Source organism: Penicillium hordei, assembly GCF_028827395.1.
Source record: "Penicillium hordei strain IBT 12815 chromosome Unknown utg000002l_segment0_segment0, whole genome shotgun sequence".
Classification (NCBI taxonomy): Eukaryota; Fungi; Ascomycota; class Eurotiomycetes; order Eurotiales; family Aspergillaceae; genus Penicillium; species Penicillium hordei.
In genome coordinates this window covers 2,864,945-2,892,475 of record NW_026623143.1, presented here as the reverse complement: position 1 = coordinate 2,892,475, position 27,531 = coordinate 2,864,945, and the positions used below count along the sequence as shown (strand labels likewise).

Here is a 27,531-nt window from a genome sequence, read left to right as displayed (position 1 = left end):
CATTCTCCTAGGCTATGGTTGGGCCATTCCTCCCTGGATAATGAACCAACACTGTTTAAGAACCGTCCTTTCTTATTCTGGCTTGCGAGATATACTCCCTAAGCTTTGCAGGAATGACCGTCTGCGTGTGCCTGGTAGTATAGTCCCTGTGTCACTCGGTATATATATAGATATAAATGTGTATAACAGTAAAAATATCATTGCTTAATTAAACCATGCCTGATGGAAGAATTGAGGTCGAAAGGCATTTTGACAATGTTAAGCAAGCATGATTCAAGAATAGCCTCTTTCGGTACGGAAGGATTACGGAAGTATCGATTCCGATATACTTCGATAAACTCATTCAGATCCTTCTCATCTGCTTTCAGCTTCAGATCACGTGTAATTATTTTACACAAAGTCTGTGCATCGCCTGGGAGGTAACTGTCACTTATAATAGACATTGACTGAACAAAGTACGGCACAAAGCTCCGCATTGTTTTGCCAAGGTAGGCTCTGTCGTTGAGACTGCAAAGTGCACGGTCACTTCTGCCATATACCATTACTGTTCTGAGAAAACATCAGTGGGAATTATATGGAGGGCGGACTGGAAGGTGAAATATAAAAACAATTCGTACAGGTAAAGAACATCGTCCTGCGATTTTGAGGAAAAGCCGACTTGATCGCTAGATAAGAAGCAGACCCATGTTAGTTATTAGCCTAACCATTAGTTATTTCTAACCATTATATCTAAATAACTTACGTAGGGATTTCTCCCATAATAAGGGTGGGAATGGAAACGTTTTTCAAAAGCGGTTCAGTGAAGTCCCGAGCAGGAACAAACTTATTAGGTTGGCCATCAACGAGAGTACAGACTCCATTGCTGAACGAATACTTCGTAGAGGAATTATCGACGTTATCGCCGTATAATCTACCCGTTTTGTCAGTACTTCCTGTGTACAACATAAAGAACCATGAACCATTTACGTACATGTTGCCTCGTCCAGTGAAAACCACAATTTTTGCATCCACAGTCACCTCATCAGAGAAAGAGCCAATTTCATGGTTCCCATGGATGAAAATATAACGCATTGAACCTTTTCCGCCAGATCTATAAAGAAGCATTTCCGAAGTGGCTTGGAAAATACCCGTGAGGCACAAGTTTATGATGTGAGCACATCGGCTTTATCGCGATGGCAATGAGGCAGCTGTGCCCATTTGTACACAGCGGTGGGGATAATACAGTATGGTGGCATGCTGTTTTGTGTCTCCGATATATGTTGTATATAATGCCCTCAATTCGCTATTAGATCGCAGGATATCCGTACGCGCTTCTTACTGTTTATAAAGCTACCTCTTAATACAAGCCCTTCTAAACATGCTTTCACGTTCAGAATGTATGGTATTACGGACATGCTAGTCACCAATCAATGTGGAGACCGCAACTTACTGGTGGGCCAGAGCCAACCGATCACTATGGTCACGTGAAACATCCAATACCCGGAGTGTCTGACAGCCCTGGTATTCAGCTCAAGGAGAAACACGATCATGCTCAGGGAGCAGGGGCATGATTTACCCTAAGCAGACCCAACTGATAGAGGTTGTTCTCTATGTAGGTACATAGAACCCCTATTTCACGTTACGGCATCGACCATATATATAGATGCCATTGCAAACATTACAAAATACCGGGGCTAGGCTCTGGAGATAGCCCCCCTAATCACCGATAGCTCCAACTATTTACGCGTCGGGATCGGGATGTACAGTCCGTGGATCCACGTGGACCCAATTTTCGATGCAAAACTCAGAGATTTAAAATTGGATTGTTCTAAGGCAGCAATATCCAATGTGTCATCGTTAATACATGTAGATCTTCGCTAGGGATTTCCTGAGGCTGAACGGAGGTGCGGGTAGTAACTCGTGAACATTCGACGGCCACGCAGTATGATATAACCAAACCTCCTTTTTTATATCCCTTTTTTATATCCTTCATGTATTCTTATATAAATATCGATCAGATTGGAATGGTTAAACTAATAATAGATTGCTACCTATACGTACGTATCCGAATACCTAATAAAGTAATATACTTCCGGTCGGTGAAGCGGGGTCCGTTCCTCCGTTATACATACGAAAGCCTCTACCCCGATGAAGCAAATACGGATAACTCCGGTCACTGTGTTGTCCGTCCCCCGATGATGATTTTCATTAAAAGGGTCGGGCTCGCCCGATGCCTGTTCGAAGAGGTGAGACTTTTACGAATTTACACAGACTAGTCCACTCCTCGCTATGGAGAAGGACTACGATGAGCCCGAGTTCGCCCCAATCACAGGGCGAAGTGCAACAGTACTAGAAGAGCGAGAACAACAAACATTGACTCGTATTGCCTCCAGCAAACTCGGCCAACAACTTTCAAGATCTGCTAGCAAGAAAGGTGTCCCTCCCCACCTCGATCCTACCAACCCCCAGTTTGATCATCGCCAATGGGCGCAAATGGTGTTGGACCAGGCCACCGATTCAGGTATTGATATCCCCGACCAAGGCGTGGTCTTCTCCAATCTATGCGTCAGCGGTTCTGGCTCCGCTCTACAATACCAGGAAACCCTCGTTTCCAGTTTGAAAGTGCCCTTCCGAGCTGCGACAAGAGCCTTGACGGGGCGAACCTCACCACCAAGACAAATCCTCCGCAGCTTCGATGGCTTACTCCAGGGAGGAGAACTTCTTCTTGTTCTGGGTCGACCCGGTAGTGGATGTACGACATTCCTGAAGACTATCTGCGGACACCTTGGGGGGTTGACCGTGGAGCCCGAAAGCACACTTCACTACAAAGGAGTCGCATTTGACCATATGATCAAACATCACCGAGGAGAGGTCGCATACAACAAGGAGGTCGACCTACATTTCCCCCACTTGACCGTGGGCCAGACCCTCACATTCGCCGCCCATGCTCGTGCACCCCAACAACGTGTGGAAGGTGTGACCCGTGATGAATACGTTGAGACAATCACTCAGGTGGTCCTGTCCGTCTTTGGATTGTCCCACACCTACAACACCAAGGTGGGCAGCGAGTTTATACGGGGTGTCAGTGGAGGCGAAAGAAAGCGAGTCAGTATTGCCGAGATGTTTCTGGCTCGCTGTCGCATCGGAGCATGGGACAACAGCACCCGTGGCCTAGATGCCGCATCCGCTCTAAAATTTGTGAAATCAATTCGTCTTTCAGCTGATATGGGCCAATCCTGCCATGCTATTGCAGCCTACCAAGCGTCGCAGTCAATGTATGATCTTTTCGACAAGGTGGTCCTTCTATACGAGGGATATCAGATCTACTATGGACCCAGGGAGCGTGCAGTATCCTATTTCCAAGACATGGGCTGGGAGAGACCCGAGCGCCAAGTCAGCGGTGACTTCTTGACTGCTCTCACTAACCCAGCAGAACGCACGGCGCGGCCTGGCATGGAGAGCAAGGTTCCCCGCACTGCGAAGGAGTTTTCCGAGTATTGGAAAAAGAGCCCGGAGTATCAGCTCTTGCACAAGGATATTTCCAACTTCGAAAGTGAATATCCGCCAAATGGAGACGACGCAAAACGGCTCATGGAAAGCCACAAAGACCGGCAAGCCCGCCACACTCGAACTCGCAGCCCGTTCCTGCTTTCCATCCCTATGCAGGTGCGGCTTTGCATGCACAGAGCCTACCAGCGAATGCTCCAAGATCTCCCAACAGCCATGGCACCAGTGATTGTTCAGATAGTTCTATCTCTGATCATTGGATCCATCTTCTACAATACCCCGGACTCGCCCAGTTACTTCTTTCAAAAGGGCGCAGTGATGTACTTCGCTGTGCTTATGAACGCTCTACTTACGATCAACGAAATCCTTCAACTCTATGCTCAGCGCCCTGTTGTCGAAAAGCAAGCTGGATATGCATTTGTGCACCCGTTCACCGAAGCACTAGCCAGCCTTGTCGTTGATCTACCGATCAAGATAATACGAATCTCAATTTTCACAGTTGTCCTCTACTTCATGGCAAACCTGCGCCGCGAAGCGGGAGCTTTCTTCACCCATTACCTTTTCTTGCTCACTGCAGTCCTGGCCATGTCTGGCCTGTTCCGCAGTGTCGGTGCATTGACTAGAACTGCTGGACAGGCTATGGCGATTGCTGGTGTGCTTGTGCTCTGCATTGTCGTTTATACCGGATTTACTTTGCCACAGCCGTACATGCATCCGTGGCTTTCGTGGATCCGGTGGATCAACCCGATCTACTATACGTTTGAAGCACTCGTGGCGAACGAATTCCATGGCCGAACATTTGACTGTTCCTCGTTCATTCCAAGTTATGGAACTGGCACGTCATTTATCTGCTCTACCGTCGGTGCAGTCGCCGGTCAGCGAACTGTATCTGGGGATGCTTTCATCGAGAAGAACTACGAGTACAAGCACTCTCATCTGTGGCGGAACTACGGAATTCTCATCGCCTTTTTCATAGCCCTCAATGCGCTCTACCTGACTGCTACAGAGTACATTACTGATGACAAGTCAAAGGCCGAGGCCTTGGTCTTCCGCCCCGGACATGCACCAAAGTATCTCCAGGACGGCCACAACATCGAGCTTGGAAGAGAGGAGGTCAACAAGCTGGAGCTGCAGAGAACCAGTGACACCATCCGCCTTCCTGAGCAAAAGGACATTCTCTCATGGAACTCTCTCAACTACGACATCCCCGTGAAGGAGGGCACCCGGCGACTCTTGGATAACATCAATGGCTGGGTTAAGCCTGGTAGCCTGACTGCCTTGATGGGTGTTTCTGGAGCCGGAAAGACAACACTTCTTGATGTTCTTGCACAGAGAGTCTCCATTGGTGTTGTCTCTGGTGATATCTTCGTGAACGGAAAGGGTCTTGCGGCGAATTTCCCCCGTCGGACTGGATACGTGCAACAGCAAGATCTTCATCTTGACAGCACCACTGTGAGAGAAGCTTTGCGTTTCAGTGCGATGCTTCGTCAGCCCCAAAGGGTTACCAAGCAGGAGAAATATGAGTACGTGGAACAAGTCATCCAAGTCCTAGGCATGGAAGATTTCGCCGAGGCGGTGGTTGGAAGCCTCGGAGAGGGTCTCAACGTCGAACAAAGGAAGCTGCTTAGTATTGGTGTCGAACTTGCTGCAAAGCCTACCCTGCTTATCTTCCTCGACGAACCTACTAGCGGCCTCGACTCCCAAAGCTCTTGGACTATCTGTCAGTTCCTCAGAAGACTTGCAGACCACGGCCAGGCTGTCCTCGCGACAATCCACCAGCCTAGCGCGCAGTTGTTCCAAACCTTCGATCGTTTGCTCTTCCTTGCCAAGGGAGGAAAAACTGTCTACTTTGGCGATATCGGAAGCCAATCCTCCACTCTTCTGAAATACTTCGAGAACAATGGCGCTCGACCATGTGAGCAACTCGAGAACCCCGCTGAGTACATCCTGGAAATGGTTGCCGGCGATTCTTGCTCAATAGACTGGGTTGAAGCCTGGAACAAGAGTCCAGAGTATGAAGAGGTACATGCTGAGGTCGAACGACTTCATCACGCCCACAAACCGGCTATTCCTCGACCTTCCCTAGACGAGTCTGAGTCTGACGACGACAACTCCGAGTTCGCCATGCCACTCAGTAGCCAGTTGTACTATGTCCTTGGACGAGTCTTCCAACAGTATTACCGTCAGCCAGAATACGTCTACTCCAAGTTCATTTTGGGCATTGTATCTGGTTTATTCATCGGCTTCTCATTCTGGAAAGCAGATAACAGCCAACAAGGCTTCCAAAATGTGCTTTTCAGTATTTTCCTGCTGTGCACAATTTTCAACACTCTTGTCAACCAGATCATGCCCAAATTTGTCGTCCAGCGCTCCCTCTACGAAGTCCGTGAACGCCCATCCCGCATCTACTCCTGGAAAGTTTTCATTATATCCCAAATGTTTGTCGAAATCCCCTTCCAAGTCTGCCTCGGCATCTGCTCCTGGGCCTGCTTCTACTGGTCCGTCTTCGGCGCCGACCAAGACTCCGAGCGCCGCTCCCTGATCATGCTCTTCATCGTCCAATTCTACATATACGCCGCAAGTATGGCACAGCTAGTCGCCTGTGCAATCCCGGAGCCCGCACTCGCAGCTCTGCTCGCCACGCTGATGTTCGGTCTTTCCTTTATCTTCAATGGTGTAATGCAACCACCCGATGATCTCCCCCGCTTCTGGATCTTCATGTACCGCGTCTCGCCATTCACATACTACATCGGCGGTATCGGAGCTACAGCGCTCCATGGCCGCCCGGTGGAGTGTACTGATGCGGAGATGAGTGTCTTTGATCCGCCTGCTGGTCAGACCTGCATCCAGTATATGGAGAAGTTCCTCGCGACTGCACCCGGAACACTTGCTAATTACAATGCTACGTCCAGTTGTGAGTACTGCTCTCTCAGTTCGGCAGATCAGTATCTCGCTGCGAGGAAGATTGAGTGGGGTGATCGCTGGAGAAACTATGGAATCTTCTGGTGCTATTTCATTTTCAATGTCTTTGCTGCTATCTCGCTCTATTACCTATTCCGGGTGCGGAGCTCTAAGGCTAAGACAAAGAAGGCTTAGTGAGTTCAGTTGGTAGAGGGTTGTCAGTATGTTTTGCATTTCACTTGGTCTTCTTTGGTCCCACTATATGAGATGCTTGTTCTTGTACATTTACGTACATTTACTGCATATCTTGATACCTGGCGTGTTTATACATAGGTGCCGATAAAAGGCATTGCCTGGAGTAATTTAATCAAACATCTCATCTTCTTCTTTTGCTTTGTTCATTCGCAACACGTATGACTAGTAGACATCGTTCTTTGTTACTTTTCTTCATGTCTGGAAGTCATATAGAATTTACCCATTCAGCAACAAAAATATTGACTCAACCTTGTTTCTTTTTAGATAAAATACCTCATTGTGGAAAATTCGCAAGTCCTAAGTTCCTTATTTCCTTCTTTCATACCCAATATCTTTGGTTCTTTCTCCTGTTCTGTGAAGTCCAACGGGAGCCATTCATTCCGTATCTCAGATGGTCAATATATATTAGTTATCTCCTCCATGTCCTTCTGAATCCATCACTCCAGCATTAAACAGTTCACAGTTCTACCATTCTCAACCAGATCGCCATCCTTCTAGACTTTGATCAGTCAACCTAGTCAAAATGGACGAGCATTGCGTCCCCCGAACCCTAATCCCCGAGCGTCTCTACCGGGTCCAGCATGACAGATCCTTCACAAAGGACGTGGAGACAGGGCTAGTTGCATCCGACATGAAAACCTTCACCGATGACACAGGTGAATTTGCGGTTGCCGTTGAGTCCCACATAAACGGGATCAAGGAGGAAGATGGAAGCATATTCATCTCGGCTTTCGCCAGCAAGGCTCAGGCCGAAGACTGGATGTGTCGCAAATGGCGTTCGTATAGTGAAGGTGCTCAAATCCTGGAGATTGAAACCAGTCATCTTGGCCACGGGTATGTGTACCGCGCTGGTGAAGTGGCTCACGCTCTCGAGGTGAACGTCTCAGAGACGACGTACGAAGACCTTCACAATGAGTATTTGATCCTGCACATTGTTCCTGCTCGCGCTATCATCGCTCGGCGCGCCCGGATGGTAACGCACGGATTGGAAAACAAGGATTCTACAGGAAACAACAGCTCAAATGCGACGATGACAGAAAGGCAATCACCTGTATCGATGGTCCAACCACCCGGGCAGCCGAGTACATGGGGAGGAGTTGCATTGTCCAAGTCAGTACGTCAAATCCGGGGGTGAATCTGAATATTTCCACTCTCCGCCTGGATCGGTCTCTTAAATGCCCGTTCGCAAGGAGCCTTCTCTTCCGGCTCGCCATCTATGAGTTAAGTGGCTCTACGTCCCAGTCACCAAACTCTGAGGTGACTCATAGAAGGTCGTTAGTTTCCTTTTCAAGAGTTGTATTTCGGTGTTATCTTTAATCTGCTCTACATTTAGTTTGTATTGTTCTGGTTCTTTAAATCCCAGATAGACTGAATTCACAGATCAAGACATATCTTATAGTTTATCATTTCATTGCATTTAACTTCAAAAACAGAGAAATCTAACTTGTGATCACGAAATTTGAGTATGTAATCTAACATATCTTGCACTCAAGGCATTGGAAAGTATGAGGTTTACCCACAGGCTTTATGGGAGCATATGAGAGAGCGAGGAGAAATATGTTGTGCTTCAAGGTGTCGCATTACAGACTCTTTCGTGGAAAGGAGCTGCTCCCAATTTCTCCTTTCACAGGTGAAAGAATATGCGGCACTGGACGAGAGGGTGCTGAATCGACACTCTCTAATCAGGGTCTAATTAAACCTTCTTGACAAGCACCCCTTGAATCCGAGGCAGCAAACTAAACGGTTCTTCCGGTTCTTCGATCTCGTGTGGATTTTCCCACTCTCCGCTGTTGAGAATGTCCGCCAACACATTCCGGGTCAAATCACATCCGACAAATGTACTCCAGACAGGATTCCAGCAAGCTAAGATTTCTTCACGTTAGCCAGTCACCCAGAAGAGAAGAAAAGAAGAACGGTTGGCAAAAGATGGACATGCCTTGTGCCACACTTGTCAAGCGGTTTCGACTCCATCCGTGTTCCCAGAATATAAACTTGCCACCAGGTTTGAGCAGCTTCCACACCTCCTTCATCACGTTCTTTGGATCCTTTACAGCACATAGGACCTGGATGCATAGCACGGCGTCCAAGCTCCCCTCCGTGATTCCCTCTTCCCTCAGCACATCGCTATCTTCAACGCCACACACTATCACCTTATATTTATCCCGCAGGTTATTCTTGTCCAATTTGGCATTTATGTCGTCTTCAAAGTGGGGATTAGGTTCAATGCCGTAGACATGTTTGATAAGAGAGGTATCATAACGATGAATCTGATTGCCTGGCCCAGGGCCCAGTTCGAGAACAACGCCACCAGCGGCTTGTACGAGCGAGGGAACAATGGTTGTGTCTTCGTAAGCGATAAAACCGTCAGCTGCGTATTATGGTTAGTCTACTACGTATACGAGTTAAGTGGAGGGGTATGGTGAGTGGGTTAGGTTACAGGCTATACTGAGCAACTTGGCTGAAGCGGCATCTCGAATTTGTCCTGGGCGGCCAAGTGCCGCGAGACCGTCTCGACGAATTGCTTGTGTCAAAGCTTCCCAGTGGACTGTAGGGGAGGAGTGATTAGTAGGGTTGTGGAAATTGGCGGGGTAACAAGGACTTACGACAAATAGACAACCAGATCAGGCCCCATGGACGGAGAATGGAAGCAAGACGGCCAGGTTTGGAAGCCATGGCTATCTACCCGAGACGGTTATAAATGATGTCGAATGTCTTTGAAAAAGAAAATGCCCAAAGGCTAAAGGGAGCGGCCAAGATGTTAGAATAGGGAGGAAATACGTATTGGGGAGAAAATGGAAGTTGGATGTTGGGCGAGTCGAATGTTATAGTCACCGCATTGCCCTAGTATCAATCAATACTAGTTTAGCTCTAGTCTACGGCTTAGGGCTCATGTAGTGTACGGGGGCCGAAAGTATCCACAGTGGACGGCGTCGAATAGATAGACAGGCTTGCACCTCGATGACCTGCTAATCAGGGCTTATGGCGTAATCTCACCCTATTACAGAGATAGTGAGCTTAGCGAAAAAGCCCAAATGGAGTGGAACTACGCTTAGCTTTGGGGCTAAGTGTGATCTCCTATGAAAATCCTTATCGAGGTCGGGGCAACGTCCGACCTAGAAGGTTGAAAACGTTCATTCTCAACATGTACCTGAAGACGAAAGACCATTCTTTAAAAAACAGTTTAATCCTGAGAAGGTACAATATGCTTCAGAGCAACGATCGAGCCCATGTGTGAACCGAGTTTCCTAAGTACTTTGTGTTGCTTTTCGGCGCGAGTGATACATAAAGTATAAAGTAAGGGATGAGTGAAACGCATTCGAAATAAGATACATCCGTAAATTTAAGGGCAACAAACATATATTGAACATAAAGAGGGAGAAGGAAACTTCGACTCGAACCGGCCTCTTGATATCAATTAGTGCTCACATATGCAAAGTTTTACGAAGCAAGACACCTCCGGTCAATTTTCCGCTCGTTCAGTGGGTAAAACAATTTGATTGGCAGTTTGAGATGATGCAGAGAAGGGATGCCAGAAAAATCGTGGTTAGTATGTCAGAAATCCGGAAGTTGACGTGAGGCACATCTCGGAATTGCCCCAGATACGGCGCAAAGATAGACATTTCTATGACCGAGAAAATATAAATTGGTTAGGCCAAGGAATACTACGTTGCAGGAATGACAGGCTTTATATATATTCTCCGCAAACAAGGTAGAAATATATGTTAATACAAAGTACATCCCAGCAAGCTATATAACAAATACATTATAGAATTGGTGAGAGACAGATGTTAGATAGATAATCAGATGTCAGATAACGACTGTACTCTGTGGAGTTGTGTCTGGGGAAGGTAATCTGGGGTAGATCATCTGCCTTTCGCGCCTAGAAAGGCCCGAGCTGTCAACATCACCACGTGGGAACTTTAAAAAAAAAGCGGAGATTAGCAGATGATCTTTATTATTTACAGGGTAACGTTGTACACTATGCAGATACAGTAACATACTGGAGGAATGTGGTAGATGTCTTATCCTAGGCCGTATGCGGCGATTCTTTGATTCCCCAATAAGCGAAGCCCAGGAAAATGACTTCTGATTTAACGGAATCCGTCTAATCGCTCTAATTTGACTTTTGACCAATCCAAGTTGAGATTAGCGAGGCCAAGCCGTTAAAGGATCCATGGCACTGGAAATCTTATTGGCCCCTCGTATTAGCGCAGGCTGACCCTCACTTTCATTCATCTCCTCCACATCTTGACTTATAAAACCCGCTTGTTCTCTGTGCCGAAGCTGGACATTATCTAGTATGGCGACTAACGCGACCGCCACGGCTACGGCCAACAGCACTAACGTAGTCAGTCCGCAGGGTGGCATCCTCGAAGGTGGCAACCCAACCGATTATGACTCTAAGAACCCACTGGTGTTGTTTATTATCCAGGTAGCTATGTCGCCATCCCAAACAACGGTGATTTGACTGACAAACAGGCCGTCATAATTATCGTGCTATGTCGCCTGATCCACTGGCCCCTCTCGAAGCTTCGACAGCCCCGAGTCATCGCTGAGGTTATCGGGGGAATTGTTCTGGGCCCATCGGTGATGGGTCGCATCCCCGGATTTACCGACGCCATTTTCCCGACCGCCAGCATCCCTAGCCTCAATGTAGTCGCCAATCTGGGCCTGGTACTCTTCCTATTCTTGGTCGGTCTGGAGACCGACCTCCGCTTCCTGATCAGTAATTGGCGGGTCGCTTTGAGCGTGTCTGCTGCGGGCATGATCTTGCCATTCGGGTTGGGCTGTGCCATCTCGTATGGTCTCTATCACTCGTTCCACGATGACCCTGGTACCAAGCCCATCGCCTTCGGTACCTATCTCCTGTTCATCGGTATCGCCATGGCCATCACGGCCTTCCCCGTGCTGTGCCGTATCCTCACGGAGCTGAAGCTGCTCTCAACCCGGGTCGGTGTTATTGTGCTGTCCGCCGGTGTTGGTAATGATGTGGTGGGCTGGATCCTGCTTGCACTGTGTGTCGCTCTTGTCAACGCGGGCAGTGGCATCACGGCTCTGTGGGTGCTGTTAGTCTGCGTGGCCTACATGTTATTTTTGACTTTTGCTTTCCGCCCGCTGTTCTTGCGCTTCCTCGAGAAAACGGGTAGCCTGCAAAAAGGGCCCAGTCAATCGGTGGTCGCCCTCACATTACTCATTGCTCTGGCTTCAGCCTTCTTCACTCAGGTTATCGGTGTTCACGCCATTTTTGGAGGCTTTGTTATTGGCTTGATCTGCCCCCACGAAGGCGGGTTTGCCATCAAGATTACCGAGAAAGTTGAGGACTTGGTCGCTGTCATTTTCCTGCCACTTTATTTCACCCTGTCCGGTCTGAGTACCAACCTGGGCCTCCTTGACTCTGGAATCGTCTGGGGTTATGTGGTTGGTGTAATTGCCATCGCGTTCATTGCGAAGGTCACCGGAGGTGCTGTTGCGTCGCGGCTCTGTGGCCTACTATGGCGTGAAAGCTTTTCGATCGGTGTGTTGATGAGTTGCAAGGGTTTGGTGGAATTAATTGTGCTGGTAAGTACCGACGCCAGACGAAGTTCCCCGATGGTGAATGTAAGCTAATTCATTTATTACAGAACATTGGCCTCCAAGCCAAGATTTTGAGCACTCGCACGTTTACAATTTTCGTTGTGATGGCCTTGGTCACTACATTCCTTACTACTCCCTTGACTACCCTGCTATATCCAACATGGTACCAGGTCAAGGTCGAGAGATGGAGACGCGGGGAAATTGACTGGGAAGGCAACCCTGTCCAGCACGATAACCGCAATGACAGCGTCGCCATTGCCAAGGACCAGTTGAAGACCGTCCCAGTACGCAAGCTCCTTGTCTATCTTCGTCTCGATGGTCTTTCAGGTGTCTGTACTGTAGCCGCCCTCCTCAGTCCAAAGCGACCTGCATCCGTGTCATCACGCATTCATCCAGCAAAGATACCAAAGCAAACCGAGGAAAATGTTGAAGATCCTATTACCTTAGAAGAGGATGACAACACGGCACTCAAGGTGCACGGTGTAAGGCTAATGGAATTGACCGACCGTGATTCCAGTGTCATGAAGGTTGCTGCTGCGGGTGAACATGCGCTGTGGGATCCGGTGGTCAACACCTTCCGCGCTTTCGGAGACTGGCACGATCTCTCGCTCATGGCCGGTGTATCAGTTGTTCCCGAGCACTCTTACGCAGATACTGTCATTGGAATGGCGCAACAGGATACCGCAGATATGCTCCTTCTCCCCTGGAGCGAGACCGGAACACTGGCCGACCACCACAACGCGCTAGAGATCGATGACACGAATCGTTTCTCCAACGGCGCCTACACAAGCTTCGTTTCTGACATCCTAGAGCGGGTCCCCGGCCATGTCGGCATCCTAATCGAATATAGTTCGGTCTCGGCCTCATCAAAGCGACCTGTGGTCTCCCGCAGCGCTAGCGGTATGAGCCTCCAGGGCTCCCTCTTCGCCCGCCAGCCAACCGGCAGCCGCTCCCACCATATTGTCCTTCCATTCTTTGGCGGCGATGATGACCGCTTCGCTCTTCGGCTGGTCATGCAGCTCGCTCAGAATGACCAGGTCACTGCGACTGTTATTCAAATTGGCGGACTGGGCAGTGATGGGAGCAAAACAGGGGTGTCGACTGCAGTCTCTGCCTCGACCTCAAGTGCGGTCCCCGCGTCCAGCTCTCAATCCGACATGGTCTTCTTCGAGACACTCCGTGATTCAGTGCCAGAGGAACTCCAAGAGCGCGTCGTCTTCCACCAACCAGCTGCGAACGAGACCATCACCGATGCAGTTCAAATGGCTGTTGTTTCTGTGCGAGAAGAACTTAACCAGACATCCAACAAGGCGAACAATATTGTCATCGTTGGTCGTCGTAGTATTTCTTCTGAGATTGAGCTGGGTCTTTCGGACGACGGCATTGGCTATGATACCCGCCGGGCTCTGGGAGCTGTCGGTACTGCAATGGTTCAGCCCGAGAGTAAGATTTATGGCAGTGTATTGGTGCTGCAGGCTGGTACTGACACTGGGTTGGCTGATTACTATCGCTGAACATACTTTGAGATGTCGTTTGGGGCCACTGTGAATAATTTTGATGCATATTTGGGAGAGTTAATTTTCTCGTATGAACATTTTGGAACATCCCATACATATATAAAGCAATCAAGATTATCAACACATACGTTGCCAGTATGTGCCGGATTTTAGGCCATTGCGATCTTTTCCAGGGTGCCGCTTTATGAGGCACCAGGCTATCTGACAACACAGGGTGATTACTCAGTGACCGCGCTGTCTACAATGCCTTCGAGCATGCCAGTATGGGAATCATAACCGGAAACTGTGTGATCTAAACTACGTGCGTAGCTCCAAAGAGAATCTATTGATGCAGCTGCCATGCTGTGGACCTTGAACTCCGATCTTATCCCCCAGGAGCAGAAGAAACAAGCGAGCGGGAAAAGTGGACTTTGTAACTAGTTAACATTTTATGAGACATGTCATAAAATTGAATGTCTTTGACAAGTCGACCGTGGAAAGGATAGTTCACGGCATCAACAGGATAAGTAAACGATATCATTTAAATGAGCTTTAGGTATGTCTTATCTCCCTTTTCTCTTCCAGCTTTGATCTATTTTGAACGAGCGACATGGCTTCTATAGAGACTTTTTACAGCAAACTCTGTACAAAATTAGAAATGATTGATTTGCGCTAAGGGCTTGACAGTGGTACCAGGAAAGAGTTATTCGGTGTGCTTCGGTCAAGCCGAGTTCAAAAATGGCTGGATATGATAAACAGAAAACATAAAAAAAGGGTATAAAACAAACAACCTGCCCTACCATTCATGCCTTTGATTTCAGCTAGGAGGATAGTTAACTTCGACCTAAGCGTGAAAGAAACCAACCAAGGCAGGCTGTCATGGATTCTGAAGAACACGAGATGAAGTAGATCTTGAATGACCGGAGCTCCTCCTTTCCCAGAACCACGGCAGACTGTACTGTCGATCCTCCCGCATCGGCGACTCCAAATCCACCGGCCGATCCCTATCCGACGGCAACGAGCTGGTCTCATTGATCTCCTGCCCACTGGAGTGCATATGCTGACTATCCGTGCCACCGCGCGCAATCACGATCAGCTTACCAAGGATAGCATATTCGAGCTTCAACTTCATACTGTAAGCGACAGGTTTGAACATAACCTGCACGGCATAATAGCCGACATATTCGATGGCGACGACTGAGACATCCAAGACCAGAATGAGGATATTGATAACCAGCAACTGGTTCAGAATCCCCTGTGGACGACCTTCAGGTCTGAGGCGAAGCAATTTGACCGTTTCCCAGACGTAGATGGTGGAAATGATCAATTCCTGCACACAGAACCAGACCAACTGAACACGCTCCATGATATCGTACGCGCGGGCCCATTGACTCTCCGGGTGCGCAACGGTCCCGTACAAAAATACCGTAGTCGGGACATGGAGTATCACAGCATCGATACAGATCATCCACAACACACCGCGCAGTAGCTTCCTATTCTGTAGCACGAGATGCAGCCGTGACCACAGTACAAAGGACTGGCCGGTGATCATACCGTACCAGCCAAGCACGACGAAGGTCACGCATAGCCATGGCGTAACGCCCGTCGGGAAGAAGAGAAGGACGAAGCCGAGACAGTACGGGATGATGCAGATGGAGGCGATGAGTAGACTCCAGAAGTAGTATCCGTTCCAGCGTTTAAAGGAGAAGAAACAGAGGATGATGAGCTCGATGGCGTTGTACCAGGCTAGCGCGGCAAAGGCGGCGAATATGCCAGCGCGGGTTATATCGGATGCGCCGTAGCTGTGCATAAAGGAGGTTGCAACGCTGCTGGCGTTTTCGGTGGCCATTGACGGTAGAAGGACATTGCTGGTTGTGCTCTGGGGTAGTAGATTGATGGATATAGACAGGAGTGGGTTGATGATAGGAAGGGTTTTGGTAAGGAAGAAATTAATCAATTTCTGCAGTGCCGAGTTGGATGTTTTAAAGTTCGCTCAAGATCTGCGCCTGGGGAAGTGGCGGGAAGAGCTTAGACGATATCGGCGAACAGAGCGTATAGCGCACCTGATTCCATGACAGCTCGGGTTTGTGAGGGAAAGTGAAAATCGACTGGTCGAGAGAGTCGGGGAAGTTTCCGGGTCACGGATTCAAGTTCGGGATATTGGTAACCCTGGAACTCCAGATGGGATAGTCATCAAATAAGTATGAGTTCAACTCCCTTTTATTCCCCTGATCTTCTTATTGAGTGGATTTCTGTTTTCGGTTGTCGATCCCCCTTGCTTCGATGGGGTATTTGAGAAATATACTATCCGAGGGGGAGAGTAGATGATAAGGTGTGTCTACCAAGAGACAAGGTATGTGCTCTCAGGATAAAAGCGATATAAGTATCCATCTTTGAATTCCACGTATTTCCCTTGGAAATACCAAGGGAAATAATCGGACTCGGAATACGAGGTTGTTCACATCTGGCACCTGATTGGTCCCAAGCTGAACGGCAGATCTGCCACACTATGTAGGCCAAGCTTGCTTATTGGCAAGAAACCGGAGAGGCACTAATTAAACTGCCCAGGTGGTATCACTGACATACTTTATTACCACTCTGTAGCATCACTGGCGTTATTGACATGCCAGATAAAAAATATAAAAAAAAGAGCATCAAAGCAGGTCCAGATCACTCGCGGACGTTGACAGGAACGCGATCGCGACCAGAGATCGGACTCTGACGTCACCTAATCTGAATCCGATCTCGATCTCCCCGGATCGAATGTTGGAGGATTTCCTTTTAATTCCCCCTTTCCCTGTTCTTCTCAGTAATGCATAATCTCCTTCTGTGCTTTTATCGATCAATCCCACGCGTGTCTTCTTCCAACCAATTGCAAGCCCAACTTCGCAGCTTATCAACTATGCCACCCAAGAGGAAGGCCACCGCACCGGCAGCTGAACAGCCTAATGGCTCACCCCCTAGTAAAAAGGGCCGTCCCGACTTGAACCAACCTCATCCAAACGCGAAGCAAACTGAAGAGTTCGGCATAGTCCTACGCCAATTCTATCCACCGGAGATGAGCAACGAGCGGTGCCAAGCATACACCGATGGCGAGCTGGAACGCCCAATTGAAACACTACAGAAAGCTTGCCGGGAAACCGCCGAGAAGCGCCGGTCAGTCAGCGTGGGTAGTGCTGTGATACATTGGTTCAAGAGCGATCTGCGGCTGCATGACAACAGGGCATTGCACGCGGCCTACCAATTTGCGAAAGAGAACCAGGTGCCGTTGATCGGTCTTTACATCGTCTCGCCTGAAGATTGGTCTGCCCATTTGACTAGCCCCGCCCGAGTGGACTTCACCCTGCGCACTCTCAAGCGATTGCAACAGGACCTGGGGGAACTAGATATCCCTCTGCATATGGAAACACAGGAGAAACGGAAGTCGATCTCGAACCGGGTTGTGGAATTGTGTCAACAGTGGGGTGTGAAGAACCTATATGCAAATCTTGAGTATGAGGTAGACGAACTACGGCGCGAAGCCAGGCTTGTTAGACTCTGCGCAGAGAGCGATATTAATTTCACCCCCATTCATGATACATGCGTGGTCACTCCGGGGGCGCTGGCTAGCCAGCAAGGGAAACAATATTCTGTTTATACTCCATGGTATCGCTCTTGGTTGGCCTTTCTGAAAGAGAACCCGGATTACCTCGAGGTCTCTGAGGAACCCGGGTCAAATCCAGGGAATTCGCGCGAACAATTCAAGGATCTGTTTGATTGCAAGGTGCCAGCCGCTCCTAAAACCCACACACTGTCGGACGAAGATCAGAAACGCTTCGAGGGGCTTTACCCAGCTGGAGAGCATGAAGCTCTCCAGCGATTGGACAGCTTCCTCGAGGAGAAAGGTAAGAAGTATGAGGAGTTGCGGAGCATGTTGTCTGGTGAGAATACTTCGGTGTTGAGTCCTTACTTTGCATGCGGAGCCCTCAGCGCAAGGACTGCTGTCGTGACAGCGAAGAGAACCAACAAAGGCCATCTTGATCGATATGACCCTGGATACATGACTTGGATCAGCGAGTTGGCCTGGCGTGACTTTTACAAGCATGTCCTGGTAAACTGGCCCTTCATCTGGCAAGTTTTCGTCCTTTCCTACAACGGGTGTCCCTTTCTAATGCATGGTCCTCTTGTAGTATGAACAAGTGCTTTAAACCCGAGCATACCAACATTGAATGGGAGTACGATAAGGACCAATTTCAAGCGTGGTGCGAGGGCAAGACAGGCTTCCCGATCGTTGACGCAGCAATGCGCCAGCTCCGTCACTGCGCGTGGATGCACAATCGCACTCGCATGGTTGTCTCATCGTTCCTTACCAAGGACTTGATGCTAGATTGGCGCCGCGGCGAGCGCTACTTCATGGAGAATCTAATTGATGGCGATTTCGCGTCTAATCATGGCGGGTGGGGATTTGGGTCTAGTACTGGGGTAGATCCGCAGCCATATTTCCGCATCTTCAATCCTCTTCGCCAGAGTGAGCGATTTGACCCGGAGGGGGAGTATATTCGCCACTGGGTGCCGGAACTGCGCGAGGTGTCTGGCAAAGCCATCCACGAACCTTATGCGAAAGGGGCGGCAGCTATTGCGCAGAAGAATGGTTACCCCAAGCCCATTGTGGACCATGCAGAGAGTCGAGATCGAGCGTTGGAGCGGTTTAAGAGTGCACTTCAGAAATAAGGAATGTAAATGTTGAGACTTGTGATTTATTGGTGTGGTTAGTCTTGCCGTTTCCAGATTAGCGCCCTAATAAGGGACTATGATAATATTCTAGTCAATGATGATAGATCTTTGAACGCTAGGAAAGAAGCCCAACGACGATTTTTCCGCACCCTTGAGGACTCTAGAGCTCTTTCTCCTGGGGGTGGAATCAATAAGCCCGTGTGGACTGCCAGATTTGAAAGACGGTCCCCTGTTCCTGCAGTTGAAGTCGACACGTATGAAGTTAAATTCAGTGGCCCTGTTGTTGATGAACTCACAGAACATCAACTTCTATTGCTATGTCCCGAATCTCTAGCATATGCACTGAAACACAAGCAATGGAGTGAGCCTCATTGAATGTATCCGATAACAAGTTCCTTCTAACTCCTGTCTACAGTCCTGATCTCATTCGATCACGTTCAAGAATCCGTTGTTTCATAGGGTTAAATTCAAGAGTGAAGATTTGTTTTATAGATATAGGGAGGCACCTGGGCAGGACGAGAGGATGACTAATAGTACTGAATGGGTGCAGAATAAGGGGATCAAGCGGCGACTCGCTATCTAACATTAATAGAGGCTGTCATTTTCGTCGATTTTCACAGGTTCCTTTGTTATCGTAAATAATAATGAAGCACATCATGGTCAGTGTTGATCAGATGAGATGTCCTTCTGTCCAAAGTCAAATTCAAAAGTTGGAGAAATTGCACGCCAAGTGGAATTGCGGGTGAGACATTAGTAGTGCCTTTTTCCCCGCAACATTCTGCTGTTCTCTTCGGCTTCTTTTTATTTTTACACTGGATCTCGCCAATGACGCCCCGAAATGGAGTCCCAGGGTGATCAGCCATCTCCGGGTCCCGACTCGCTCGAGGTCGAGGTTGAGCTAGCAAACGGCAAGCGACGATGGCGCCGAAACAGAGTCGCCTGCGACTCCTGCCATACTCGCCGTGTACGATGCGACCGTGCTTTCCCCTGCTCGAGATGTCTGCGCGGTGATATAAGCTGCCAATTTACCCGCGAGCGCCGGAAACGAGGACGCATTGCGAGATCCAAGCCGAAAAATGGAGGTGCGAATGCCGAGGATGAGGCAGCGCAGGACCCCACCGAGGGGAAGCAGGTCGATGGGGAATACAACCGAGAGTCGCAGTCGCAGCAGGTGCTGTCGCCGGTTAACAATAATTCTCCTGCATCGACCTTCCAGCAGCGATCGCCGGCAACAAATGAGATCAGCGCCGCCTCGGCGCCCAGCGTTGACGGCCTTCGGTCTGTGCCGGATCGTCCACAGCCACAGCGGGCAGGGCCTGCCGCGAATATCACAGAGGAATGGCTGTCAGCGGCGCATCTATCGCCAGACTCGTATGATCTGCTTGCAGGCACAGGCGGTAGCGACGCGCCTCTGCCCCGGTTGATGGACATTTGGAATCCAGTTGATTTCGCTGGCCACCATCCGGTCCAGCGTGCTCCTCCCATACCGTCTGTGTCGGGGGCGAACTTTCCGAGGCAGAGACAGCAATCAACCACCCGGTCCCCATTGAAGTATCCTGTCTTGGAACCTCTCATGCCTTTTCTCGAATCGAATCTCCCGCGGCGACTAGTGTGCGATCTGCTTGAATTGTACTTTACCAGTGCTTTCTCAACCCATATGCATCCTGTGTGCCATCATATTCATTGCTATGTCCTTCGAAAGTCCTCTTTTCTAAGTACGGACCGGCCTCGGCCCACTAGTCCTGCATTGCTGGCAAGTATGCTTTGGGTGGCTGCTGTGGATGATCGGGCCTTCTCTTTATCCATCTCACCATTACAGCGAAGGAAGATATGCCAATTCCTCTGTGCGTTGATTATTCGCTTACTGCGACCTTTGATACATGTCTCGTTCAAAGACCAAGATCCATCGCCCGCCGAAAACGCGACCGCTCACGAATTTTCAGCCGGCGCCCACCACCCATTCGAAGGAGTCGGTGATGATAAAGGGCTAGTAGGACCTGCTGGGTCTTTAGATGATGTCATTACATATATTCATGTGGCCTCGATTATCTCGTCTAGTGAACAAAAGGCTGCAAGTATGAGATGGTTCGTTGTACCCCTGTTCCTATCCCCTGTCCACTCCACTAATTTTACTCTAGGTGGCATGCAGCCTTCACACTAGCTCGAGAACTTAAATTGAACCAGGAGATGGAAATCACACCCAATATCGACAGCATGAGCGATGGCTCAAGTCCATCATTCGGCTACGGTCTAGGCGGATGGCCTGGTTCCCCAGGGGGCCTGGGTTTGGACTATTCGAACAGTTCTCGCTCAAGTCTGAATTGCGTATGCGACAAGAACCACGATTTGCATAATGGTCCTATTACAGAAGAGCACCGTGAAGAGCGGCGCAGAACATGGTGGCTGTTATATATTATGGACCGCCATCTCGCATTGTGCTATAATCGTCCGCTGGCCCTACTCGATGCCGAGAGCGAGGACTTGTTGCTTCCACTAGATGAAAGTTCATGGCAAGCTGGAATCATTCACAGCAATAGTCCTCGTCCTGATGGGCCTCAGTGCCCCCGGTCGGGCGACCAAAATAAACGTCGCATTTTCCCCAACTTCATCTGCCACGACCACTCCATTCTTGGCTTTTTCCTCCCTCTCATGACGATCACTGGCGAACTGATCGATCTCAACCAGGCGCGAAACCACCCTACTCTTGGTGTCAGGCTCCAAGGAAAAGAAGCATGGGAGGTACATGTGTCAGAAGTCCTACGCCAACTTGAGATCTACAAAGCTAGTCTCACAACTTTTGCGGCGGCGACAGCGGCAGACCCAGCTGCCTCATCGACGACTGCGTACACCCACAAACCAGAACCTGTCGATCCACAATTGTCTCAGGCCTATTCTTGGCATACTCAAACGGTCATTGCCTATTCCTCCTACCTCACTCACGTCCTCCATATCCTACTTGTCGGAAAATGGGACCCTGTCTCACTGATCGAAGACAAAGACTTCTGGACATCGTCCCCGGCCTTTGCATCGACCATCTCACACGCACTTGAAGCCGCCGATTCCGTACAACAAATCCTCCGCTTCGACCCCGACGTTAGTTTTATGCCTTACTTCTTTGGCATCCAGCTGCTGCAAGGCAGTTTCCTCCTTTTGCTTATCGTAGAGCGCTTGCAAAAGGAAGCAGGCGAGGGCATACTCAACGCCTGCGAGACCATGATCCGAGCGACGGAATCGTGTGTCGTCACCCTCAATACGGAATATCAGCGCAGCTTCCGGCAAGTGATGCGTTCTGCGGTCGCGCAGGCTCGGGGTCGCCCGGTTAACCCGAGTGAAATTCGGCATCGCCGAAAAGCAGTTCTCGCGCTTTACCGCTGGACACGGAAGGGGACTGGCTTAGCCCTGTAAATACCCCACAAGCAGAAGCAGGTCCAGCCAGGATTTCTTTGTTCCTGTCGATCCCTGCGCGCTACGGAGCTAAACCACGCGTTCTCCTGCGGGTTTTCGTACCTGAGGGGAGCGGTGGGAACCCTTTTCCCCCCTGGTCGATCTTCATAATCCTGGGGTTGACTAAATGCTACGTCTATACGATTGCTCCTTGTATAGTTCTGGAGTGGCGCTTTGGATATTGGCGTCTCACTCGGTGAAAGCTTCTTTCCTATGTATTATTCAAGACGGATAATTCTGCAAGTGTATATAATTTACCCATAAGGGCATCTCGGTCTATTCTTCCATGGCATCAACAGTATCTTCCCCACAAACCTTCATCCAATCTATACCAAAGTATAAAATGAAACAAGCCCAATATCACCCCCCGTTCTCCTTTTGGTTCTTCATCTCTCAAGCCTCTTCAAATTTACCCGATCAACGGCGGGGTCTCGATTAAATTCTCGATGCCGAGGTACCGGAATTCACCGATTGGCTAAGGATCTTCCCCGAATGCACGGGCTCGACCGTAAAATCCGGGGAAATCGGTTAATTGAACAATTTCAAGAGATCATGCGGTCTCCGGGAATATTTACCGTTGGAGCTTCGGGACCCCAGGTTCTCCGCAACTCCACAGCTCCTCAGCATGGTTTGATCTTTTGAATTGGACTTTTTTTTGGTTTAAATAAGTCCAGCATGACCCCGGTTTTGCGGGGAATTACATCTTTTGCTTTTTTTTCTTATGCTGGTAGCAAGGTCTCACGAAAATAACAAATATCTAGAGATTCAACTGCAAGCTTCAACAAGAGCTTTGCTCCTTGATTTGTGCTTTGTTCCCTCTACTTGCGCCATCATTTGAGCGTGTCACAGATACAGCACATTCACCATGACTGAAGCTCAGCTCCCATACGAGATTACCTCCTGGCCCATGGAGAGTCTCGTTGATTCACATATGGGGCAACACGATGGGCTCAGCCCGCACCCTTTCATTGCCAGCGACTTTCCTCTGCCAATGCAGGAGGAACTGGACCCCTCTTGGACTGCCGAGCAGTTCAACTGGGTGAATGAATACCCGGTTAAATCGACCGCACTTCAGCCATATCCGCAAATGTGGTATGATGCCGGTCTAGTGAGGGAGGAGTGTGGAGGCAAGAAAACCGACCCTACAAGGTAAATTTTACCCTAGCCCTTGCTCAGAAACCCCCAAACTAGCGAGAAACAAAAAAAAAAGAAGAGCGCAGCTAGAACCAAGTAACTGACATGTGCAACTAGTTTCTCCCTCCACCAATCAACCCCATTCCAAGCCACCGAGAATCCACCGATCCATCCCCGCCCCGATCTCCAACTTGCCACGCAAAGAGCCCTCTTCATGACTCCCACCCCGAATACCCTCGCCTTCCCTTTCCCTGGATCACCAACCTCAGATCCCAACGCATCCCCAGAACCAAGCCATGCTTCATCAAGCGGGTGGGAAGGCGAAGCCGATCACGAAGATGCCCAGTACATGCAATTCGATTTCGGGCCGTCGGATTTCGGGGCCTCGGCACTTGACCCCCAGTATCAGGCTCACAATCAGACCCACAGTTTCAGCTCCCCCTCCCCGCACCGCCGACAATCACGAATAGACGAGGAGTGTCTCACACCACTCGAGATGCCGGATGGGAGTACCCGCATGACATCAAATTGGCTGCCCGTTGACCCTGACGCGGGGTTTGCGATTGGTTCTTCCATGATGATGAATGAGGATCTAGCGTTCCAGGATATGGAGCATGCTTTCTTTCCGTCACTGCCCCGGGCTTGGTCATACGAGCGATGAGAGTGGGTGGTGACGCATAATTGTTTCGCTATTTGAGACAATTTGCGGAACTATTAACCCCCTCTCCCGAGGCTCTTCTACTCCGGCTTCTAGTGCCGTAGTGCCGGCTGCGCTATACCGAGAGCCGTCATTGTGCCATGCCGCCGGCATGCACGGTCTCAGCGCTATTGGCGGGGTTATTATCCCCGCCATGACCCCCCACATCCCTCGCCTTAGGAATTATAGCTCGGATTCTTGTGTCAGGTCGGGAATACGAGTGCGCGGGACGTGAACCGAATTTAATTTCGAAAAAGTCATCGTTTTACATGGATGAAGAGCATCACGGGCGAGGATGGAATCGCGCCAAGAGCGGAGACCACCCGCCTGGCCCTAGTTTCTACACCGTGAACCGGCCATGAAATGATGTTGTGCAAACGGCATATCCTGATATTCATGTTCGGGCAGATGCTACCTCACAAAGGTTTTTCATGAGCATATAGAAACACTACAATACAAACTTGTTGACAAAGCAAAGGTGGAAATGCCACGCAATTTGATCGATGTATTGATGTTATGCCCGGCCGCAAAGGGTTCTTTTCGATCTTCCAAGGTCGTTGCATCTGAGAATAGACGTCCAAATATCTATATATAGTGGTTTTGGTTTGCATGCGATATCCTCCCAGATCAATACCAGAAATATATCAAATAACCAAAGGCCCACTCACTCCAAGATTGAATGAGACCTATTTATATCTGACTCCAATCCAACCACACAGTAATGCTCTCTAGCTCTTCCCGATGTTCCATGTAATAAGCCTGTCCCAGCATATGAAGCTTGCGCCGATCTGTCTTTTTAGATTTGGTGCGCGGGACTCTGTCAATAAGGATATACAGCGCAGGAACATAGTACTTCGGCAAATTCTGGCGAACCGCATCGCTCAGCGACTGGGTAAGTGCGTGGACAGCGTGCCTGTCGCTGATCGGCCGGAATTCCATTTCTTCAACCGGACCACTCTCCATGTTCATGGGGTTATTCGTCAAGTATAAGTAAACCCCAAGAATCGGATCGCCCTGGCCGTCGACAGCGCCGAGAATGTCCACGATAGCGGCATCGCCGGTGGACAAATTGCGTCGGAGCACGTACTCCACTTGGCCGGCTTCGACGCGCGCTCCGTCGAGCTTGAGCATACTATCCTTGCGGCCCATCAGCTCGATTGTGCCATCATGGTTGTACCGGCCTAGATCTCCAGAGCGATATAGACGGTGATGTGGTCTCTCGTTATGCAGCTGCGCCATCCAAATAGGCGGCGTGGCGAGGAAGTTCTCCGATTTTCCAGAGACATGGTCTAGATAACCCTTGGAAAGATGGGGGCCCTCGATGAGAAGTTCGCCGATGGCTCCGACGGGCATCAGTTGGTCGGGGTTATCGGGACTGACGATCCAAATTGCACCGGTAGCAGGACGACCGACGACTGACCCGCGACCCATCTGGAGATTGCGATTATATGCGCAGAGAGAAGCTATCTCGCCCATGCCGTATTGATTTACCACCTGCACGCGGCCCAGCCATTTCGCCAGTACCGCGTCTGAGACTGGCTCGCCGCCAATACACATCGTCTCCAAAGTGGGGACGTAGTCCGGTTCCATGTCAATGGCAACGGAGGGTGTGATAAACATTATGTTCCCCCCCAGATCGTTCATGTCGTGCATCAGAGCTTCCATCGTCAGAGACCTAGTGGGAACGCAGCAACATCCACCAGCCATCAGAGGCGCCAGGAAGTCATTGTTGCTGATGTCGAAGGTGTACGAATCGAATTGGAACATCCGGCTATGTGGTCCCATGTCCATGACACGGATGTAATCTGTTAATGCGGAAGCATAGCTACGGTGCTCTTGGATGATTCCCTTTGGTTTTCCCGTGCTGCCGGATGTGAAGAGCACAACGCAAGGGTCAGTGGGTGTGACTGTTGAGCAAGGGATCGAATTCTTCAATGACAAACTCGACAACGAAGTTTCGCTGACCTCGAAGAGTGTTTCGACCCGACCGGCAAATCTTTCTTTGTATCCGGCTGAGGTGAGCATTATTTTTATCTGGGTGCGTTCGAGGGCGGATGCAAGATATGGCGGTGGATCATTCCCATCAACGCAGATGTACGCACCACCAGCCATGAGGACAGCCAATCGGGCCACAATAGCCCAGGTGGATTTGTAGAAGGCACATGCCACATAGATATTCGGTCCGACACCTTGTCCCACTAGCCAATGTGCCAATCGGGAGGTCAATTCCTCGAGTTGACGATATGTCAGATCGCCATCCCAGGAGCGAACGGCGGGAGCATCGGGTGTTGTCTTCGCGTGTTGTAAACAAAGGTCATGCAGCAGGGCATCATGGGCAGGCTCGATGGTTGCAGTGAATTGGGTGATCTGGTCACGATCTTGCCCCGAGCACAACTCGAGGGTACCGATGCTCTGTGTAAATGAGCCATCAATGGATGAGAGGGCCTGGTTGAAGCTGTTCAAGAGGCTTGTAGCCAGTGGCAGTCCAATCCCAGTGTTTCCAACATCCAATCTGGCGTGTAACCTATAGTCGGAGGTATGGTGTATTGAAAGTCGGAGACCGGCGAACATCGAGTGAACCTCCGATGGCTCTTTCGCCGGTATGCCACAGCAGACCTGGCAATGCCCGACGCATGCATCCTGACCGGGCAGAATGCGCTCCACCGGTTGCTTCTGGTAGACGATTGTCACATTGAAGCCGGGATTATCACCAGCCTGGCCGTTGTGGACATTCTCCGTAACTTCGATCTGGGATATTGGACCCAATGCTTCAATGCTCTCGCGGAACAGATCTCTCACGGTATCATGAGGATCTACGTGAATCTGGACGGTCGGCTTCGAGTAGCCATGAGCTGCCTCGCCTATGTAGCATTCACCATTCAGATAGTCTTGACTAATGTATAGCGTTGTCGAACAGGAAAATGCTCTGATAGTAGTAACCCAGGCCAATTGGAGTAGTCGCTGGATATGAATATCCGGATGTTCCTCTTGCGCGGGCGAGAGAGGGTTGAGGGCATCGGCGAGGTGCAGGAGTCGCCAGGGACGCACCTTCAGGGTCAGGTCAACTCCATTTGTAAAAGTACTATTGAGTGATACTTTCAATGGAGCAGTACTGGGCTGGGAAACAATAATTGTGGGTTCTAACAGGACAGGAGCCATGATGAAGATGAATAGTAACTAGTGCGGAGAAATAAAGTATCGCAGTCTTAGATTAGGGATTTACCTGGACTAAATGTACGGCAACTTGCACAGGGAACAGGCATACACAAGCTGTCTCATTTTGAACATATCCCTTGGCACTGATCCCTTTGTTGAACCAAGTGGGCAGTCAATAAGACCTCGTTATTGACGGCAGGGGGATTCATTGAGCAAATCATAGCCATAGTTCGGCATGTGTGGAAAATTGTAGGATGCACTCCGTACAGCGCCATCACTTCGTACTCACGGAATGTTTATTGTGAGAGGTCATTCTATTGGAAAATGGGCTGGCTCAGCGTCCGACCTAGCATAGCGAGCAATTTGTGCCGAGCGCAGAGGGCTCTCTGCGAATAAGAAAGGTCCAGGTGAGACGGACATCAAAAAAAAGGAAAGGGCTATGAACACGGTCTGACCAATCCAACATCGGAGATCAGCACCGACCTGCATTGTATTTTGGCAGTCTTGAATGGTCAGCCGTGGAGTAGCAGTAGTACGAAGACTCCAGCTGCAGATGGAGTCAATGTACTCCGTACTCCGTAAGATATTATGTGAGAAGGGAATTTAATAGGCACGTCTAGCCCGTTCTGATGAATTATATTCATTTAATTGACTCAATTTACAAGAAATACCCAT

At 49.5% G+C, this 27,531-nt stretch overlaps 10 protein-coding genes across 10 annotated transcripts; 6 read left to right on the top strand and 4 right to left on the bottom strand.

The window, feature by feature from the left end:
* Positions 1-197: 197 nt before the first annotated feature.
* On the bottom strand, positions 198-1,161 carry N7537_004409 (uncharacterized protein; the record flags this gene model as incomplete). Its single annotated transcript, XM_056895466.1, has 3 exons — positions 198-549; positions 609-665; positions 743-1,161. Coding segments are annotated over 3 exons (828 nt in total), but the record flags the coding sequence as incomplete, so codon positions are not given.
* Positions 1,162-2,268: 1,107 nt separating this feature from the next.
* On the top strand, positions 2,269-6,582 carry N7537_004408 (uncharacterized protein; the record flags this gene model as incomplete). The annotated part of the gene is made up of 1 exon (XM_056895465.1): positions 2,269-6,582. One exon carries the CDS (start codon positions 2,269-2,271, stop codon positions 6,580-6,582), a length of 4,314 nt encoding a protein of 1,437 aa, XP_056755213.1.
* Positions 6,583-7,165: 583 nt separating this feature from the next.
* N7537_004407 (uncharacterized protein) lies at positions 7,166-7,777 on the top strand (the record flags this gene model as incomplete). Its single annotated transcript, XM_056895464.1, has 1 exon — positions 7,166-7,777. The coding sequence occupies one exon, from the start codon at positions 7,166-7,168 to the stop codon at positions 7,775-7,777; it is 612 nt and encodes a 203-aa protein (XP_056755212.1).
* A 558-nt stretch (positions 7,778-8,335) lies between these two features.
* N7537_004406 (class I SAM-dependent methyltransferase) lies at positions 8,336-9,315 on the bottom strand (the record flags this gene model as incomplete). The annotated part of the gene is made up of 4 exons (XM_056895463.1): positions 8,336-8,505; positions 8,579-9,010; positions 9,089-9,187; positions 9,246-9,315. 4 exons carry the CDS (start codon positions 9,313-9,315, stop codon positions 8,336-8,338), a joined length of 771 nt encoding a protein of 256 aa, XP_056755211.1.
* Positions 9,316-10,942: 1,627 nt separating this feature from the next.
* Positions 10,943-13,730, top strand: N7537_004405 (Kha1p; the record flags this gene model as incomplete). Its single annotated transcript, XM_056895462.1, has 3 exons — positions 10,943-11,074; positions 11,122-12,201; positions 12,264-13,730. 3 exons carry the CDS (start codon positions 10,943-10,945, stop codon positions 13,728-13,730), a joined length of 2,679 nt encoding a protein of 892 aa, XP_056755210.1.
* Positions 13,731-14,589: 859 nt separating this feature from the next.
* On the bottom strand, positions 14,590-15,561 carry N7537_004404 (uncharacterized protein; the record flags this gene model as incomplete). The annotated part of the gene is made up of 1 exon (XM_056895461.1): positions 14,590-15,561. The coding sequence occupies one exon, from the start codon at positions 15,559-15,561 to the stop codon at positions 14,590-14,592; it is 972 nt and encodes a 323-aa protein (XP_056755209.1).
* Positions 15,562-16,614: 1,053 nt separating this feature from the next.
* Positions 16,615-18,422, top strand: N7537_004403 (deoxyribodipyrimidine photo-lyase PHR1; the record flags this gene model as incomplete). Its single annotated transcript, XM_056895460.1, has 2 exons — positions 16,615-17,822; positions 17,882-18,422. The coding sequence occupies 2 exons, from the start codon at positions 16,615-16,617 to the stop codon at positions 18,420-18,422; spliced, it is 1,749 nt and encodes a 582-aa protein (XP_056755208.1).
* An 841-nt stretch (positions 18,423-19,263) lies between these two features.
* N7537_004402 (Zn(II)2Cys6 transcription factor) lies at positions 19,264-21,830 on the top strand (the record flags this gene model as incomplete). Its single annotated transcript, XM_056895459.1, has 2 exons — positions 19,264-20,510; positions 20,564-21,830. 2 exons carry the CDS (start codon positions 19,264-19,266, stop codon positions 21,828-21,830), a joined length of 2,514 nt encoding a protein of 837 aa, XP_056755207.1.
* Positions 21,831-22,734: 904 nt separating this feature from the next.
* Positions 22,735-23,664, top strand: N7537_004401 (uncharacterized protein; the record flags this gene model as incomplete). Its single annotated transcript, XM_056895458.1, has 2 exons — positions 22,735-23,018; positions 23,121-23,664. 2 exons carry the CDS (start codon positions 22,735-22,737, stop codon positions 23,662-23,664), a joined length of 828 nt encoding a protein of 275 aa, XP_056755206.1.
* Positions 23,665-24,390: 726 nt separating this feature from the next.
* On the bottom strand, positions 24,391-26,859 carry N7537_004400 (non-ribosomal peptide synthetase; the record flags this gene model as incomplete). The annotated part of the gene is made up of 1 exon (XM_056895457.1): positions 24,391-26,859. The coding sequence occupies one exon, from the start codon at positions 26,857-26,859 to the stop codon at positions 24,391-24,393; it is 2,469 nt and encodes an 822-aa protein (XP_056755205.1).
* Between the last annotated feature and the right edge of the window lie 672 nt (positions 26,860-27,531).